The sequence below is a fragment of the Euleptes europaea genome, chromosome 1 (assembly GCF_029931775.1).
Source record: "Euleptes europaea isolate rEulEur1 chromosome 1, rEulEur1.hap1, whole genome shotgun sequence".
Lineage (NCBI taxonomy): Eukaryota > Metazoa > Chordata > Lepidosauria > Squamata > Sphaerodactylidae > Euleptes > Euleptes europaea.
In genome coordinates, this window is record NC_079312.1 from 116,370,394 (window position 1) to 116,387,909 (window position 17,516).

The 17,516-nt window shown below is 46.6% G+C and overlaps 1 protein-coding gene across 1 annotated transcript; it reads right to left on the bottom strand.

The window, feature by feature from the left end:
* Positions 1-2,405: 2,405 nt before the first annotated feature.
* On the bottom strand, positions 2,406-14,043 carry EPHX3 (epoxide hydrolase 3). The gene is made up of 7 exons (XM_056857767.1): positions 13,795-14,043; positions 13,274-13,359; positions 11,515-11,690; positions 11,115-11,243; positions 10,668-10,771; positions 3,136-3,284; positions 2,406-2,625 (listed from the first exon to the last, which is right to left on the bottom strand). Exons 1-7 carry the CDS (start codon positions 14,035-14,037, stop codon positions 2,406-2,408), a joined length of 1,107 nt encoding a protein of 368 aa, XP_056713745.1. The 5' UTR covers positions 14,038-14,043.
* Positions 14,044-17,516: the final 3,473 nt, after the last annotated feature.

Genomic DNA, 17,516 nt, shown 5'->3' on the forward strand with positions numbered 1-17,516 from the left:
TATTCAATATCAGCGTCTCAAATTTTATCAGCGGTCTAGCAATACTTTGTCGGATAGCTGATGTCTGGAACAAATGCAATAAATGCAGATACTAAAACCAATATATTTTACTTTCGCCCATGATGTTTTGTAGTGATGACCTACTTTTTAATGTACCTTTTTCGGACAAGTCTTTTAATCTATAGATGTTTCTCCCCACCCCCCCAAATCCCGCCAAAGTATTATAGAGGCATATGTTTTGCCCAGGTGGAAAGAAAGCTTGGCCAGCTATTGTAGAAGCTGGTGAAATTTCTGGAGCCAAGACTTACCTTCTGTTATCCCAAATTTGCAATGTAGTTATAATAAACAGGTTCTGCTTAATTCCTTTTGGTCTTGCTGAGTCTGTTTGCCACACCAAGTCTTCTAGGGGGAATTCATGGCTATAGCTCTGTTCTATCTGAAGCCATGGTGAACTATCACTAGGTCTTAAATAGTGTAGTATGTTACATATTTGAGCTACCGCATAATAAAGATTGAGAGTAGGCTTACCAGGTCTCGCACATCCACCAACAGGAGCTTGTCTTTGGCGCGTGATGCACCCACGCACCTGGCACAACGCGTGGGTGTGGCACAATACATCCATGTCACTTCCGGTTTTACTTGGAAGCGATGTGGATGCTCTATCATTCTCGTCCGAAACTCTATGGTTTCCATAGAGTTTCGGGTGATGGTGCTAGAGCATCCGCGTCGCTTCCGGGTAAAACCGAAAGGGACGTGGACGCGTTGCGCATGCACACATGTACACGTTGCCCGTTGTCGCTCAGGTGGTCGGTGGGCAGCCCAGTGGATTGGTGGGATTTTACCTGCCACCACTGGGCACATGGCAAACCTAATTGAGAGCCCGTTCCTGAAGAGGGGGGTGAAGCTCCTTAGCAGCCAGCATGACCCCGCGCTGGCATAGGTGCCACGTTAGCACCTATGCCAGCGTGGGGGCAAACCGCTGGCCCTCATTGCCAGTGCAGCCATGCCGGCAGAGCTTTCCTGGAAAGGAAAGCCCGCACCCGTGTGGGGGGCCATTCTCAGGAGTGGAGCTGCCTTTAGGCAGCTTCTACAGCCCTTTCGTACTGGGAATACCCCCTTGAGCGGCAGCAGGGCTGCGCCACCTTTTTCGGTGGCACAGTCTCGCTGTTCACTATGAGGCATTTTCCTTTTTAAATTTTAAACATTTCTAAAAGGCTTTTTTCACCTCCACGGCAGCTGGGAGGCCTCGGAGGAGGAGGCATGCCTGTGCTGCTCCCAGCCACCGCGGATCTGCCCCCCCCTTCAGGACTGGGCTGTAAGATCAGGTACATTTAGTTCTCCTTTGTTTGCTGGCAGCAGGAGAGTATGAGAAGGGATTCTAGCTTTCTTATTATTCCAACAAAAATCTATATAATAACTGTTGCCATATATTCAACTGTTTTCTAGAAATAAACATAGGGAGTGTTTCAAATAAAAATAAGAGTTTAGGAAATATTATCATTTTAATTAGAGGAATTCACACCATCCACATTAGATTAAGTTGTGTCCATTCAGTTATTGTTTGTTTAAGTTTTTTTAATGAGAGTATCATAGTTTATCTGATTGAGATGTTATAAGTTTGGAGAAATATTAACCCCTAGATATTTCCGCCTGATGAGATTCCATTTAAATCAGTATTTTGCTTTAATATAATCTTCTGTTTTCTGTGCTACCTTCAGTGCTGCTAATTCTAATTTGGCATAATTTATTTCGAAGCCGGATAATTCCCCGTAAAACATTCATTATAGGAAAGAATTATTTTTAATCTCCTCATCACAACCAATTATTTCCCAGTGCTGCTGGGTCTTACCAGGATGTTCACAGGTACAGTGACGCCTCTAGACAATTTTGCATGCTAACAGGCAGCTTCCTCTTGATGTGTTAATAGCTCCACCTGCCATGGTTAGTATGAGATATACAATGGTAGTGCAAAGTTTGAATTCACACTGAAAAATCACTGATTTTCACACACACCAAGGGCCTCTCCCCCTTACAGCCCAGGCAGTTCTGTGCCAGTGAAAAGAAACACAAGGCTGGAACAGTGAACACAGAGCTTAGCTGAAGACTCAGCTGTGTCAAGGCACACAGAATAAGAGAAACATGAAAGTCTGACTCTTCCACAGGTATTACCGCCTCACACCACAGAACTAGGCCACCTGTCGTGGAGCACAGCATCCTTGTGGTTCTGTCATCAGAAAGTCCCATACCAGAAACCCTGAAGCAATCCTTAGGCAACAAGTGTCCAGTGGCAAAATCAGTTAGTTCCATGCGATTCAGCCTCCAATACAGTGCGGACGCATTTCAAAGAACATGAGCGGAGAAGCAGGTGTCCTTCCGTGTACAGAGCAGTTAATTCATCCTTATGCTCACTCGCTCTTGCGGAGGAAATCCCACATCAGCTGGTTGACTTTTTCAGGTTGATCCTCATTAACCCAGTGGCTAGCTTCAGGGACGTAATGCACCTGGAAGCTACTCCGTACCTGCTGCCGTACACCTGGGATAATTCCTGTTTCCAAGTATACATCTTTCTCTCCCCAAATCAGTAGGGTGGGCACCAGTATATCCTTGCACTTTGCAGGAAGCCAGCTACATGGACAGAGGAACACATATAAATGTTTATATAGGGACTGAACGGTCACCAGTTCACCACTTTCTTAACTTACACAAGCCAGGATTAACCCCATCACTTCCCTGTGGAGACACAGGAAGAGCCTGAAGAAATCTGACAGCAAGACAGCATTTTTCTCCCAACCTCACATCAAATCTTGGAATCTACCATGCCCCATCATAATAGAAAATGCAGTTTCTGAAGAGTCCTTTTGGGAAAAATCACAAGATTTCTCCATCCCTTTCATGCAAAGATACATGTTTAGAAAATGAGAAAGAGGAAGAAAGGTGTTTCACTCTTGGATTATTAGGATAGTGGGGTTTTGTGCCCTCCCTAAAAATCACAACATGACTGCAACCAACTACTTTTCTCCCCCAAGGAAAAAAACTTAAATGCACTGCAGCCACAGCCCCACAGAGATAGCCAGCAAGCACCAGAAGTGTTTCTTTCACATATGAACGGAGCTGAGGAGGACTGGGCTCTCTTACCTGAGCATGTTCCTGTAGTAAGCAATGGGTGGAGATATATCTCCAAGCTCTGAGACTCCATAGATAAATGCTTCCAACTCCTCCTCTGTCAGCTTGCGTGCTGGATTCTGCAGTCCTGCCCTCTTGTCAATCATCGTATTTTTTAGAATCTGAGGAGACATACAATGCCACGTTGGGAGGGGTGACTGGATACACCTCCTCACCACCCACTTATATTCATGAGTACTCCAAGCTTCAAAGTATGCTAATATATGCTCTCCCATGTGCACATGCTTCTAGAACAAGTCTTTTTCACATTTACTGTGCATATGCCACAAAGTACCTGTTTGGGCACATGGGAAAGTAATATTGACATTTCGCAAGTCAAGCATTCCCCAGCATTTATCTTTACGAAGGGAAAAGATTTGCTTACTACACTTCAGGATGCCAGAATGCAGCTGGACTCACATAATCAGGGGAACATAACCCCTAGGGGAAATGCAGAGCAGAGCCCCTACTGCCTACAAGCAGGCTTTTACACACCAGACTATGCCTCATCTTATCATGGCCATTCTTTCTCACCCTGAAGTCCCTTGACAGGACACTTGTATTTCTCACTTCTGCTACCCACTAAGATTCATTGCCAGTGACCCATGGTCTTCCCTTGTTCTGTATAACACTCCCATCTTTGCCAGTCTTTACAGGCAACCCTTAAAAAGATGAGGATGGGATCATAACAGATTTCTAAAAACTGAAGCTGATTTGGCAGAAGTGAAAAACAGTACATTCTTGAAAATCGGGCCAGAAATCAACAAACCACAGATTACAACAGCATTGTAGATGAGTCTCTAGGGCTACCGGCAGATGGTCTTAACAACAGACGGGGTGGGGCACCACCACCCCTCCGCAGCTTGCAATGCATTAATAAGAACACTCTTTCTAAAAAAAAAAGTGACAAGCTGCTCAAATAATGCATAGGACTTCTTATTCAAAACTAGCAGCAATGGACTTTGAAACCTTTAACTGAAAATAAACATTATTTGGCGCCACAGGACTAACAAACCGAGCCCACGCCAGAGTATTCAAAGTATGTAGCGTTAAATTTACCAGGATTTAATCCCTACTGGCAGTGCCATTCTGGGAAGGGTTTGCCTGTAGCAGTCTCTGACATGATCATAGTATTTTGTGAACATGTGCAGAATTAATTCCATATAGAGCTTAAACACATCATGCAAACTGAGCCACTATAGAGGATTGTGTAATGTATAATGAATGTCTGTGTCATGCTGACAGTCTAGCTCTGTGTCAGGCTGACAGACTACTCTCAAGGTTAGCTCTATCAAAGCTAACTACTAAAGTTACCCTGATCTGTCCTTGAAGGGGCAGAGCTGAGCACCTTCCCTTGAAGGGGCAGTGCAGAGCACTTTTCTCTTATCTATCTAAGTGTGCAAAAGTCACCTTTCTGACTCAGCTGCCAGATGTCAGAATCTCAAAGGCCTTTTCAAGGTCTTAAGTTATCTTAATGTACTAAGAGTGCATTAATAGCTGAAATTGTGCTTAAAATAGCCTAAAGGCATTATAGTTCTCTCAAGATAAGAGTAATATGCTTCCTTGCTCTACTGTAATCTTGCTAGAGGCAATCCTGCTAGCTAATGTAAACAATGACGCTTTGCAAGTGACAAATGTAAACAATAATTGTGTTTCATGAGTTATATAGTTAAATGTTGTGCTACAGATTTCTAAGTAGTCTCATTTAATGCGTATAGTCCTAACAAAGAGGATGGTATAGAAATTAAATATGTAACGTGATCATGTAACTCAGAAATGAGTATTTATACTTTAAGCACAGAGGAATGAAAGGGAAGGATGTCCATATTTGGACAATAAGATATCAGAGGACAGGAACAGATGCCACTAAGCTCCTGGTATCTGATAAGAGAGAATAAAGGTACCCTTTTGAAGGATAAGGAAGAGGGGATAAAGGAACACTCTTAATGGGTCTAGAAACAGCATAAATAGAGCTGCAGAACAGCTAGCACTTTAGAGTGCTATGACTGGCAGACTGCAGCTGTCTGATGTAGCACCTCCATCTCAAAAGGCTTGAGATGTAAAACATTGAAACTCTGTTCTTGCGTGGACAGTAGTTCTCAGAGATATCTTGAAGTATCAAGATCTGGATATTTCAACATATCTTACTTACAGTCTTCTTGTGAGACTGCTCTATTCCTAGAAGAGGATAGAGATCCTTAGAATTCCTATTCTTTGAATAGGAATCTAAGTGCAGTGATCTTTCCATGTATTGGAACACTGAGAGTCCATCAGATTTATGGATTCTTACAAACTAAGCCTATTTGGCTTACCAATGCTAAGAAGCATCCTGAATACAGGGCTAATAGCTAGACCTCTGAGATTGTGTCAGAACGTCCTCTACTTAACAGAGGGACTTCTGAACCTCCTCAGAGCAAGAGACCAGAAATGTTCCTGAAGGGAAAGGAGACTTTCTGTACTCTGTGAGATATGCACAATGCACATACACAGATTGGCACAGTCAAAGAGACTGTAAACAGCTTTAAGCTAACACATAGTATTTATACATTCAGCATTGCTGTCTAAAACTAGAAAGAGCATGCATAGCATGTACATACACAATGCCTGATCTTAATGATGATCAGTTAAGAATATTAATAGAAGTCTTTAAAGGATTCAAGACTTAGCAAATACAGATACTCTGGGATAACTTCATATGTTCTCATAGAGCTTAGACTCTTAAAGGACTCCAGATGATACAGATGACACAGCAAGGTATAGTGTGTCTTCTGTACAGAAATGTTATGATGTTTTGAATGATTTAAGTTAGGATGCTTCTAAATCTTTCTCCAAAGAATTAACCATATTTTGACAGGATTTCTGTAACCTTATATTCTGAATGAAGGTGCATTGCACTAAGGATACTTTATGAGTATATTCTGACTAAAATACTCCTTTATGGAGGCATAGAGAATGTGAATGATTACTTGCTACATAAACATGTTTAAGACTAATGATGTCTATCCTTATATGATATTTTAAGGCTTTGCAACCAAAAAGCATATATTGTATAATGTAAATAAATGTGTTTTTTTATATACTTCTACTCTTGTCCATTATTATAAATTTATTGGCGTGTTCAAGAGATGTCCTAGGAACAATAACAAGTTTCTAGGAACCGTTGATTCCGGTCTAGTGGTGTCTCGCTGAATAAGATAACATATCCCTTCTCAGGAAGGGGTCCTTTCTAAGAGTGTAGGCACTTAACGGCCCGAACCGCGACATGCCTCTTTCTAAATTAGGGTTGCCAGGTCCCTCTTTGCCACCAGTGGGATGTTTTTGGGGCGGAGCCTGAGGAGGGTGGGGTTTGAGGAGGGGAGGGACTTCAATGCCATAGAGTCCAATCGCCAAAGCAGCCATTTTCTCCAGGTGAACTGATCTCTATTGGCTGGAGACCAATAGCAGGAAATCTCCTGCTAACACTTGGAAGCTGGCAACCCTATTCTAAACCCATTGACTTCAGTGGACTTGGAAGGCTGCAGTTCTATTGGGGAGGGCACTGTAAGTGTACATAGAGTTGCAGTTTTTCACCATTCCATGTTTTTACCTATGAAAAATAAAGCAGACTACCTTTTGAAACCATACACACACACAAATCTTAACGACAGAAGCACATGGAAGGAATGATTACTGAGTCTGGAGATGAAGTTGACTGATCAGAGCAGGGAAGGAAATCTTGGAAACATATCTGTCTGTCAGCTGTAGGTCAAGGCTGAGCTTCTGTATTAAAGTCCAGGTGTGGCCAGAGGTGTGAGTTGAAAGACAAAGGGCTCTTGTCTTGCAACCTTGAGTGAGCAGGACCAGACAGATCCTGGACCAGTTCTGGAGCTGTACTGAATTTCCTTCTTGTTGCTACTTGTTAGCTTGTTTGTGTCATTATATTTATATTATATGTAAGTTGTTTTGGGTCCAGAGTGGGAAGAAAAGTGAGATATACATATTGAAATGCATAAATGGGGGATATAAACTAACGTTAAGGCTTCCTCCCTAAGATCAATGACCAAATTGATAAGAAGCAAACCAGATGTCTCCAGAAATATTAACACATTTCAAATCCACCAGATGTTTGGGAAGACAAATCATGTCTGCATTTCTTACAATTAAGACACTTTTAAAAAGCAGCAATGCATTAAGATATACGTTCAGTTGCTAAACCTTGGTTGCCATGCCTACTTTTCACCATTTGACCTGGAAACCTGATATAGTACTGATCTTTTAACAAATAAACAAACAAAAAACAAATCTGAGAATTCTTAAAAATAGAATAAACCTCCTTTGTAAGAAGTGACAGGCAATAGAATCTTATTATGTTACCTTATATAAACCACGGTCAGAATCTGAATACAGGGCTGCATGGCTTATTTACCTGTCTCAGCATCTCACATGAACGGTTCATCCTTGCACTACATTGTACTAGTAGAGCCACTGGGTGGGTACAGATTAATTTAATGTGGAATGTCTATAATCGTTGGTAAACAGACTGGCTGTTGTCTTGTAAAGAAGTAGGATTTTACCACAATTCATTTAAAATGTTTGTCTCCTCCCTACAAACTTGGTTCTTGAGGCAGCCAGTGTTGTCTGTATCCACCCATTTATTATGTTGAATGTGGGTATTCCTTATGCATTAAGATTATGGCACAATTCTGGCTCACCTAAAATCAAATGACTGTCCAAGGCAAAGCACCTAATAACCCTGTGCTGACAAACCAGTTTGGCAGAAAGGCGTAGGAGGAGCACATGAAACACAGCTGTGATATGCAGCTCACAGTTATGATATGCAGCTCATCAGGCCCTACACACCAAGCGGGCCACACAAGGGATTCAATCTTTGGGTTAGGAGTAAGGGTGGATCTGATATCCACTGAAGGCCTGGATTGATATCCCGCCTCCTCCGTTTGGGCGGTGAGCAGATTTATGCTCGACCATGGAGGCTCAGGGATACAGTTGGATTCCAGAGTGCAACGCGGGATCTGATTCCCCCTGGTGATTCCTTAGATGAGCTGGTGGGGGACTGGCATGGTTGTGTCTCCGAAGCCCTTGACAGAATCGCTCCCTGACGCCCTCTTCGCCCCTGCCTCACCAGAGCTCCCTGGTATACTGTGGAGCTCCTGGCTAAGAAGCGGGAGCTTAGACAGCTAGAAAGAGTTTGGCGTCAAGCTCGAAACAAAGCTACAAGAGCACCTTATAGGATGCTTATGAAAGCCTGTAAAGGTAATAAAGTAATAAAGGCTGCAAAGAAGAATGGCTACTCAGCCTCTATTGCGTCTGCTAGCTCTTGCCCAGCACAATTGTTTAGGATAATTAGGTCATTAACATCTCTAATAGAGGGACGACCAAATTCTAATCCGTTTATTAGCGAGCTAATTTGTGGATAAAGTCTTAGTGCTCCACCACAACCTCCATGCCAACCTCGATACGGTTAATGAAATGGAGGCCCCTTGCTCACCTTCAGGTCCTATTTTTTACCACTTCAGTCGGCTCTCCAAGCCCGATGTTGACAGGGTCCTGGGGGCAGTGAGGCCCAACGTTTGTCTCTTGCATCCGTGCCCATCCTTGCTGCTTAAGGCCAGTCGGGATGTGGTCCGAGGCCCCCTGGCAGAGATCATTAACCTGTCCAGTACAGTGGTCTTCCAAGGGGGTTTGAAAGAGGCAGTGGTGTGCCCGCTCTTTAAAAAAAAAAAAAACATGTTTGGATCCTGGTGATCCAGCCAACTACCACCCAGTGTCTAATTTGTCTTTCCTGGGTATGGTAGTTGAGAGAGCGGCAGCTGAACTGCTTCAGGCATTCCTGAAGGACACATCAGCCTTGGACACATTCCAGTCTGGCTTCCACTCTGCCATGGGATGGAGATGGTTCTGGTCGCCCTCACAGACGATCTCTGTTGACAGCTGGATCGAGGTGGGTCAGGGCTGCTGATTTGACTTTTCAGCAGCCTTTGACATGGTTGAGTATGATCTTTTAGACCACCGCCACACTGACATGGGGATTTGGGGCACAGCCCTTCAATGGCTGCACTCCTTCCTCCAGGGTCTGAGACAGAGGGTGGTACTAGGGGAGATGGTATCGCTGCGGAATCCTTTGATGTGTGGGGTTCGGCAAGGTGTAATTCTCTCCCCAATGTTGTTTAACATCTATATGTGCCCCCTTGTCCAGCTAGTTCGGAGTTTCAGGCTGGGTTGTCATCACTATACTGATGACACCCAGCTTCATCTGTTGATGGATGGTTAGCCGACTGCCGCCCCAGACACACCGTTTGGAGGCCGCGGCTAGATGGCTGAAACAGAGCCGACTGAGGCAAAACCCATCGAAGATGGAGGTCCTGTGGCTGGGTTGGAGTGGCTTAAAGATGATGTGCCAGCTCCCGGCTGTTGACGGCGTGCGTCTAACACCTACTCCTGCCTGTCTGAGTGTGATCCTAGATGCCTCCTTGTCCATGGAGGCTCAGGTCACAGCCACAGCCCGGTTGGCTTTTTACCATCTCTGCCGGGTTAAGAAGCTCGTGCTGTACCTCTCCTGCCCCTACCTAGCCACAGTGATCCATGCAACAGTCACCTCCAGGATAGATTACTATAACTCTCTCTATGCAGGGCTGCCCTCGAGACTGATCTGACTGGTTCAGAATGCAGCAGCGAGGATCCTTATAGGGACCCCACTGAGAGCTCAATATTCAGCCAGTGCTCCATCAACTGCACTGGCTCCAGGGGGAATATTGGATCAGGTTCAAGATGCTGGTTTTAAAAGCCCTAAATGGTCTTGGACCCTTGAATCTGCAAGACCCCCTCACCCGATACATCCCCTGAAGAGCATTACGCTCAATGGATGCCAACTTACTGGTGGTCCCTGGCCCAAGGAGTATATGGCTGTCCTCAGCCAGGGCTTTTTCGGCCCTGGCCCCAGCCTGGTGGAACAGCCTGGACCAGGGTCTTGCAAAATCTTAACACAGTTCCGCAGGGGGCCTGGAAGACTGAGATGTTCCACCAAGCCTATGGTTGAGGACAGCAACAGTTTTTTCATCAGAGCTGGCCTCCCTGTTTCTTTCCCCCCCACATTATTATTATTTTTTTACTGGTTGCCACCTGGTTCGGGAGAGCCTGGCTGTTTTTCCAAGTCAGCCAAGATCCTGTGTGCCAGGAATTTTTGAGCACTGCCGGTCATTGATTTTAAATTGTTTTACCTAGAACTGTTGGCTTTTTAAAATTATTATATGGATTTAATGTTTTAAGTAATTCTGTGATATGCCTGTTGTTACCCTCCCTGAGCCCAGCCTTTGCCGGGATAGAGGGCGGGATATAAATCCAAAGGATAAAAACCAATAAAAAAATAAACTGTGAGCAGAAAATGAATGGTTCCCCAATGCAGAAAGAAACATCTGGTCTAAGCAGTCACCGAGGACAGATCCATCCAGCCAAACTTGAATTTCTAGCACTGACAAGGCAAGAACGGCCAGACCCATGCCCCCACTTACATGGAAGTCGTCACAGGACCACAGGAAGTCTGACAGTATGGGAATCTGAAACAGGAACATGTAGTTGGACCGCAGCATCTGGGTGGGATGTTGCCCAAGGTATTCTGCAAGGTTGAAGGATAAATGAACTAGGAAAAGTGGCATTTACTAAGTGAGTCCTGGTGGCACCTATGCACCCACAGAGCACACCAGTGCCAGTGGCTTTGCTTATCTAGAGGCACTAAACGAAGAGCCCCTCACTTTTCCTCCAAAAAGTCAGTACTGCAACAGCGATGGCCCAGCCAGTCTCTGCGGTCTAGGCGGCCAAGCCGTTGTTGCAGCCATCATTTGTGGAGCAGAGAGTGCCCAGCTAGTGAGGATCCTCTCCCCCTGGCCTGAAACAGGGTCTTCCCAAAGCTGTCAGCAACTGTTGTGACCCTCTTAACCACACAAGAGCACCAGTCTCACCTGCAAAGACATGCGCTGGCATACCGTTCATGACAATTAACTTCTCCAGCAAGTTGGGGTAACAGGCAGCAAACTCCAAAACGATGGCTGCACCCCAGTCATGCCCTACCAGGATGCACTTAGCAGACTCTAAAGAACAAAAACAGGACAGGTGTAAGAGAGCAAACAGCAAACAAGTATTTGCATTTTGGATGCTACAGGTCTGTTAGATCCATTCCCAAACCTTCATATCCGCTGCTGTCCCAGGAAGCCCCAATAAGGCTACACACAGACCCTTTGGAAGGTGAACTAGACAGACTGAAAAGTGTTTTCCTCTCACCGGCAGCCCCCAAACCCCTCTATAACCACCACTACAATGGCTGACCACACCCTCCTGCCAACACCATATTTCCCTACTCACCATTCTTCTCACAAGGGCATAGTGCCTCGATCATCCCTCGAAGATCCTCCAGTAACAGGTCTCTTTGATAGTTCTTACAGCCAGCTGGTGCATCAGAGAAGCCAAAGCCTCGCATATCGACTGCCACCACCTTATATGCCTGCCTAAACTCCTTCAATTGATGGCGCCAGCAAAACCTGTCATGATACATCCAAGCCATAAAAGGAACAGCTCGCCCACCTCCCAGGATTCATCATTACTTACTGGTCCTCCTTTCCCTCCTATACCCTAACTCTTCATAGTCTCTTGAAAGTATCTCCTTTAACTTAACCTATTCTCTTTCACGTTAGCCTGACGTTGTTTACACTGCCAGTCTACTTGCCAAGATGAAGAAGAAGAATAGAGAATAAAATTGCTGCTATCATACTGCCCTTGTACAAATCTACGGTGAGACCACACTTGGAATACTGTGTACAGTTCATGTCACCACACCTAAAAAAGGATACTGCGGAGCTTGAGAAGGTGCAGAAAAGAGCAACCAAACTGATCAAGGGACTAGAGCAACTGCCCTACGAGGAGCGGTTAAAACACTTAGGACTGTTTCACTTGGAAAGAAAACGGTAAAGGGGAGACATGATAGAGGTCTATAAAATTATGCATGGTATTGAGAGAGTGGACAGGGAGAAGCTTTTCTTTCTCATGATACTAGAACGTGGGGTCATCTGCTGAAGCTGGAGGGTGAGAGATTCAAAACAGATAAAAGGAACTATTTCTTCACAGAACACATAGTTAAATTGCTGAACTCCCGGCCCCCAGATGTGGTGATGGCTGCCAACTTGGAAGGCTTTAAGAGGGGAGTGGACATGTTCATAGAGGAGAGGCGTATTCATGGCTACTAGTCAAAATGGCTACTAGTCATGATGCATACCTATTCTCTCCAGGATCAGAGGAGCATGCCTATTATATTAATTGTTTTGGAACACAGGAAGGATAATGCCTGTGTTCTTGTTTGTGGGCTTCCTAGAGGCATTTGGTTGGCCACTGTGTGAACAGACTGCTGGACTTGATGGACCTTGGTCTGATCCAGCATGACTTTTCTTATGTTCTTAAGAAGAGTTGGTTTTTATATGCCAACTTTCTCTACCACTTAAGGAAGAATCAAACCAGCTTACAATCATCGTCCCTTCCCCTCCCCACAACAGACACACTGTGAAGTAGGTGGGGTTGACAGAGTTCTAAGAGAACTGTGACTAGCCCAATGTAACCCAGCTGGCTTCATGCGTATGAGTGGGGAAACCAACCCAATTCACCAGATTAGCGTCCGCCAGTCATGTGGAGGAGTGGTGAATCAAACCCGGTTCTCCAGATCAGAGTCCACCACTCCAAACCAACGCTCTTAACCACTACACCACGCTGGCTCTCCACTTTGAGATCCACCTTGCATTCTATCTAATGTATGAATAACACTAAATAAATTTTACTTATGAGTTATACACAAATGAAGATGAGAGAGTCATTCACTGTAGATCACAAAGACTGTAAACTTGGCAACTGAGTAACATCACCACACACAGAACACTTATTTTGAGAAGTTCTGCCCCAAGAACCTGACCTTTCAATTTCTCACAGTATGTCAACACATATACCTCATGTGTCAAATGCCACACTGTATAACGGAACTGCAATCGACTACTGCCTGTGAGTACCACAATAAGAATAAGCTGGTTTCGGCTTATACATTATCTGTCTTCCTATTGCTACTCACCAGTGCAACACTTACCAATTCTGGGGAAATCCATGCAAGAAAAGCATCAACTGTGCCCCTTCCTGGCCAGCAACAACGTAGTGGAGCCTCAGCCCTGATTTCTTCAGCCCCCGGAGGACAAAAAAAACAGGGCAGTTATGGCCCAGGCACCCCAAGATACCTCTCTCATCCTTTCAAGTAGACAAACAGCATGTACTACCTCTGCCCACAACTTATTCACATGCCCACACCTAAGATCTTGCTCTCATGCCTTATTTCAGTGGCTGCCCGTGTAGCCCCTAAATGTAGCTGTTCTGCAAAACTCTCCCTTGAACACATGAAGCTGCCTTATACTGAATCAGCCCCTCGGTCCATCAAAGTCAGTACTGTCTACTCAGACCGGCAGCGGCTCTCCAGGGTCTCAGGCACAGGTCTTTCACATCACCTACTTGCCCAGTCCCTTTAACTGGAGATGCCAGGGATTGAACCTTCTGCATGCCGAGCAGATGCTCTACCACTGAGCCACAGCCCCTCCCCTTAACTTTCCATGTACTCACCTTCAGCGTCAAATAGCAGTGCTCCCCATAGGATGTGTCAGTGAGGCAGCTGGGTGGCGCATCACGCCTCTTCTTGCAGAAGACCTGGCAGGGCCCCTTCGTCAGTACCAAATACAGCACCCACAAAGAGTGGTAGATTACACTGAAGCAAGCGACACTTAACACACCCAGCCAGAAGCAGACTGAGGAGAGTCTCAGGGCCAGGCGGGTGGGGATCAACAAAACGCGATAGAGTTGCACCATCTTCTCCCACTGTTCAAGACTGCAAGGGAAGGATTCTCCGTTTAGGCACGGTGGACAAGGTCAAATTAGGACTTCCAGAAATCCATACACATACACACTTCCCCCAGCTATCCCATCAGGCAGCTCTCTGGAAAAACGAGACTGCTTGTTTTACTGAGAGTGTGTGGCACAGAGCAGAAGGCAGAAATCTGCCCCCCAGGCAAAAAGCAAGGAGACCCAAGTTTCTGCCACTGAAGCAGGAAGACTGAAAAGCCTCCAGTGGGTGTCATGGCAGCCCCCTGCTTTGGGGGATGAGAAGAGAATGTTGCACGAAGGCTACAGAAAACTGAACTTTTTTTGGGGGGGGCAGGCATTACTTGCCATGGCAGAGGAGAAAAATCAAATGAATCCAACGAGTCTCTTTACAGTGAGTCACCCCACAGAAGCTGGGAATCCACCCAGCCACATGACAAGCCAAGTATTGTCACAGGTGAACGGGGTAGTTCAGGGTAAAAGCTCCCACTTGTCCATCTTGGCAAGGGTCTCCCCCTCCCCTCCTCTCTTCTCCCTCTGAGGGTAAGCGTCCCTACTTTTGTCAAGACTAGACCTGCAAAACATGTGGGAGGGGGAGAGGGGTGGGTCCCTCTACCGGTTTCTGGATGCTTTCTTAAAAAGCTCCACTGACTCCACACACCGTATTAATAAGCGGGGCCAGCATACTAAGATGCACCATGCAAGAGGCGGAGACGCATCACTTAGCCCAAGAAAGCTCCTCGGAGATCCACACCCCAAACCTGCGCACCCTTGGAAGTGCTGGCCCAGGTCCCGGGCTCCCACGCGGCCCCTTTACCTCCACGGCTGCTGCGAACTCGAATTCCACCAACCCCTCCCTCTCAAACAGGGCTGCCAGGTCTGGGGTGGGAAACAGCTGGAGGTTTGAAGGGTGGAGCCCGAGGAGGGCGGAGCTCCGGGAGGGGCGGGGCTTCAACGGGGTCGAGCGCCACAGAGCCCACCTCCCAAAGCGGCCCTCCCTCCAGGCGAACTGCCCTTCCGCCTGGAGATCTGCTGCAACAGCGGGAGATCTCCTGCCACCGCCTGGAGGTTGAAGAGAAACAGCACGCCCTGATGGCTACTGGGAGCATCAGTAATACTTTGCTTCCAGTAGCCATCAGTGCTTGCGATTTTCTCTTTAGCCCTGCTCTCTTCGCACGAGGTTTAATTTTTGACCCGCCTGGAGGTTGGCAACCCCGCCCCTGAGCGCCCCCCCTCTTCAGCCCCGCCCGGCCACACGCTCACAACGGCACGCGACTCTTACTTAGCGCTGGGAGGAAGGGTCCCCGGGAAGACCGTGGCCAGCTCCGTGTAGTCGGAGGAGAAGCAGCCAGGCGACGCTTGCTGACGTCCGGGCCCCGCCAGGGAGGACCGGACGCCCACGCCGCCTCCGCCGCGGGAAGGGCCCCTGTGCCCGGCCGGCGAGAGGGAGGCGAGGGAGGGCCTGGCCGCGGGGGGGCGGGGGGCCGCCTCCAGGCAGCTCCGCGGGGTCAAGCGGGGGCCGGGCGCTGTTGATTGGGCGGGAGGGAAGCGCGCGCCTCGCCCGCCATGCGCGCAACCCCTGCGGACGTTGCCGTTTGCAAGCCCTGGCACCGTTGGGGGGAAACCGCGGGGCGCATTCCAGAGGAGGCGCCCTGCCGATTGGCTGAGCGCGAAGGCTCGTGTCACTTTAACGACTTTCCTTGCGGACCCTCTGTCGCCCTTCCCTTTGCACCAGGAGCCTGCAGGGGGCCTGCCGGTCTCGTCGCGCGTTTGCAGCGCCGAGTAGGTTAGGGGGACAGAGCGACCAGCCGGGGTCGCCTAGTGGGCTTCGTGACTAGTTGTCCATCTTGAGGAGGAAGTTGAAGAACGTTTTATTCAGGGCTGCATTTGACTGATTTAGTAGAAAAGGGCCAGAGTCCAGTAGCACCTTCAAGACTCACAAAAATATTTTCTGGCAGGGTATGAGCTTCCGTGAGCCACAGCTCACTTCTTCAGATACCAGCTGTGAGCTGTGGCTCACGAAAGCTCACACCCTGCCAGAAAATATTTTTGTGAGTCTTGAAGGTGCTCCTGGACTCTGGCCCGTTTCTACTGCTGCAGACAGACCAACACGGCGACCCACTGTGGTTTGACTGATTTAGTTCTCGTTTATTGGCAGTTCCAACTGGTGTTTTTAAAAACTGTGACTTTATACGGGGTTTTAATAATTGTTTTATTTATATGGTGTTTATTGTGCTTTTGTATAGTCTTATTTGTATTGTAAGTAGGGTTGCCATCCTCCAGGTGGCCGCAGAAGATCTCCTGCTATTACAACTGATCTCCAGCCGATAGAGATCAGTTCCCCTGGAGAAAATGACCGCTTTGGCAGTTGGACTCTATGGCACTGAAGTCCCTCCTCTCCCCCAAACCCTGCCCTCCTCAGGCTCTGCCCCAAAAACATCCCACCGGTGGTGAAGGGGGACCTGGCAATCCTAATGGTAAGCTGCCTTGAGGTCTTCTAGGCCTAGGGAGAAAGGCAACTGATACTTGTTTTAAATAAATAATAAATAGCCTCCCCAATCCTAGGTCCACTACTCTGATCAAGAACACCACACTGGCTCTGCTTTTGTGAGCGGGATACATAAAAGTATATATGTAGCAAAGAGGCTAAAGTACAGCCTTCGTGAGTTAAAGGTTTCATTAGCACAACCTCAGCACTTTCTGTCTTTGCTCCCTGCTTGCAGGGAAAATATGCACTGCCTGGCATGCTTATCTAAAAATTACCAAGCTTAGAGAAAAAGAAGCAGTGTGTTAGATCTGGCTGTGGCTGGCTATGGGGAGGAATGACACACAGTGCATGGAAAAATGCTACAATTTACAACTGCTTATTGTAACAGCAAAATCATTAGATGGACCTGTGATCTTCCCATGGACATAAGGTTGTGTGTGTGTGTGTGCTTATAATGGATAACCAAATAAGGTTAGAAGGAGGAGGACTTGGTAAAAACATGTGATCCTCTATGTTAATGTTGTATAAAAGACCAGAGAGGATATGGGTGGGTCAGAACTCTGCTGTTTGATCTCTCCTGGTTTGCCCTTTATTCAAATAAAACAATAATGTTTAACCCTTTTCTCTATTTCTGGAGTCCAACTGGTTGTGTAAATTGGGAGTAATGCAGGCCAGACACAAGAGCCTATTTTGGTAACATGTAGTTAATAATTATACATCTGTTCCCAAGATCCCTACAGAACCCAGCTCCTGAGGTCAGCTCCCTCAAAGGATTCTTCAAACAACTCTGTTTTCCTTCTTAGGGGAGCGCACCGGGTGATGTGCTCAATCCTGGGAGCTCCAAATAGATTATAGTGGGTTTCTACTTAGACCCTCCTTGCTCCAGAATGGGAGCAAACTTCCATATCTGCAACCTACTACATATTTTAGCTCTCATCCCCTTAAAAATTGCAGTTTCTCACGTTATTAAGAATTTTCC

Coding starts and splice junctions, on each gene's coding strand:
- EPHX3 (XM_056857767.1), bottom strand. CDS start 14,037: ATGGTGCAACTCTATCGCGTTTTGTTGATCCCCACCCGCCTGGCCCTG. Junction 11,691..13,273: donor CATGGATTTCCCCAGAATTG/GTAAGTGTTGCA, acceptor GTATCATGACAG/GTTTTGCTGGCGCCATCAAT. Junction 10,772..11,114: donor GCCAGCGCATGTCTTTGCAG/GTGAGACTGGTG, acceptor TCAACCTTGCAG/AATACCTTGGGCAACATCCC.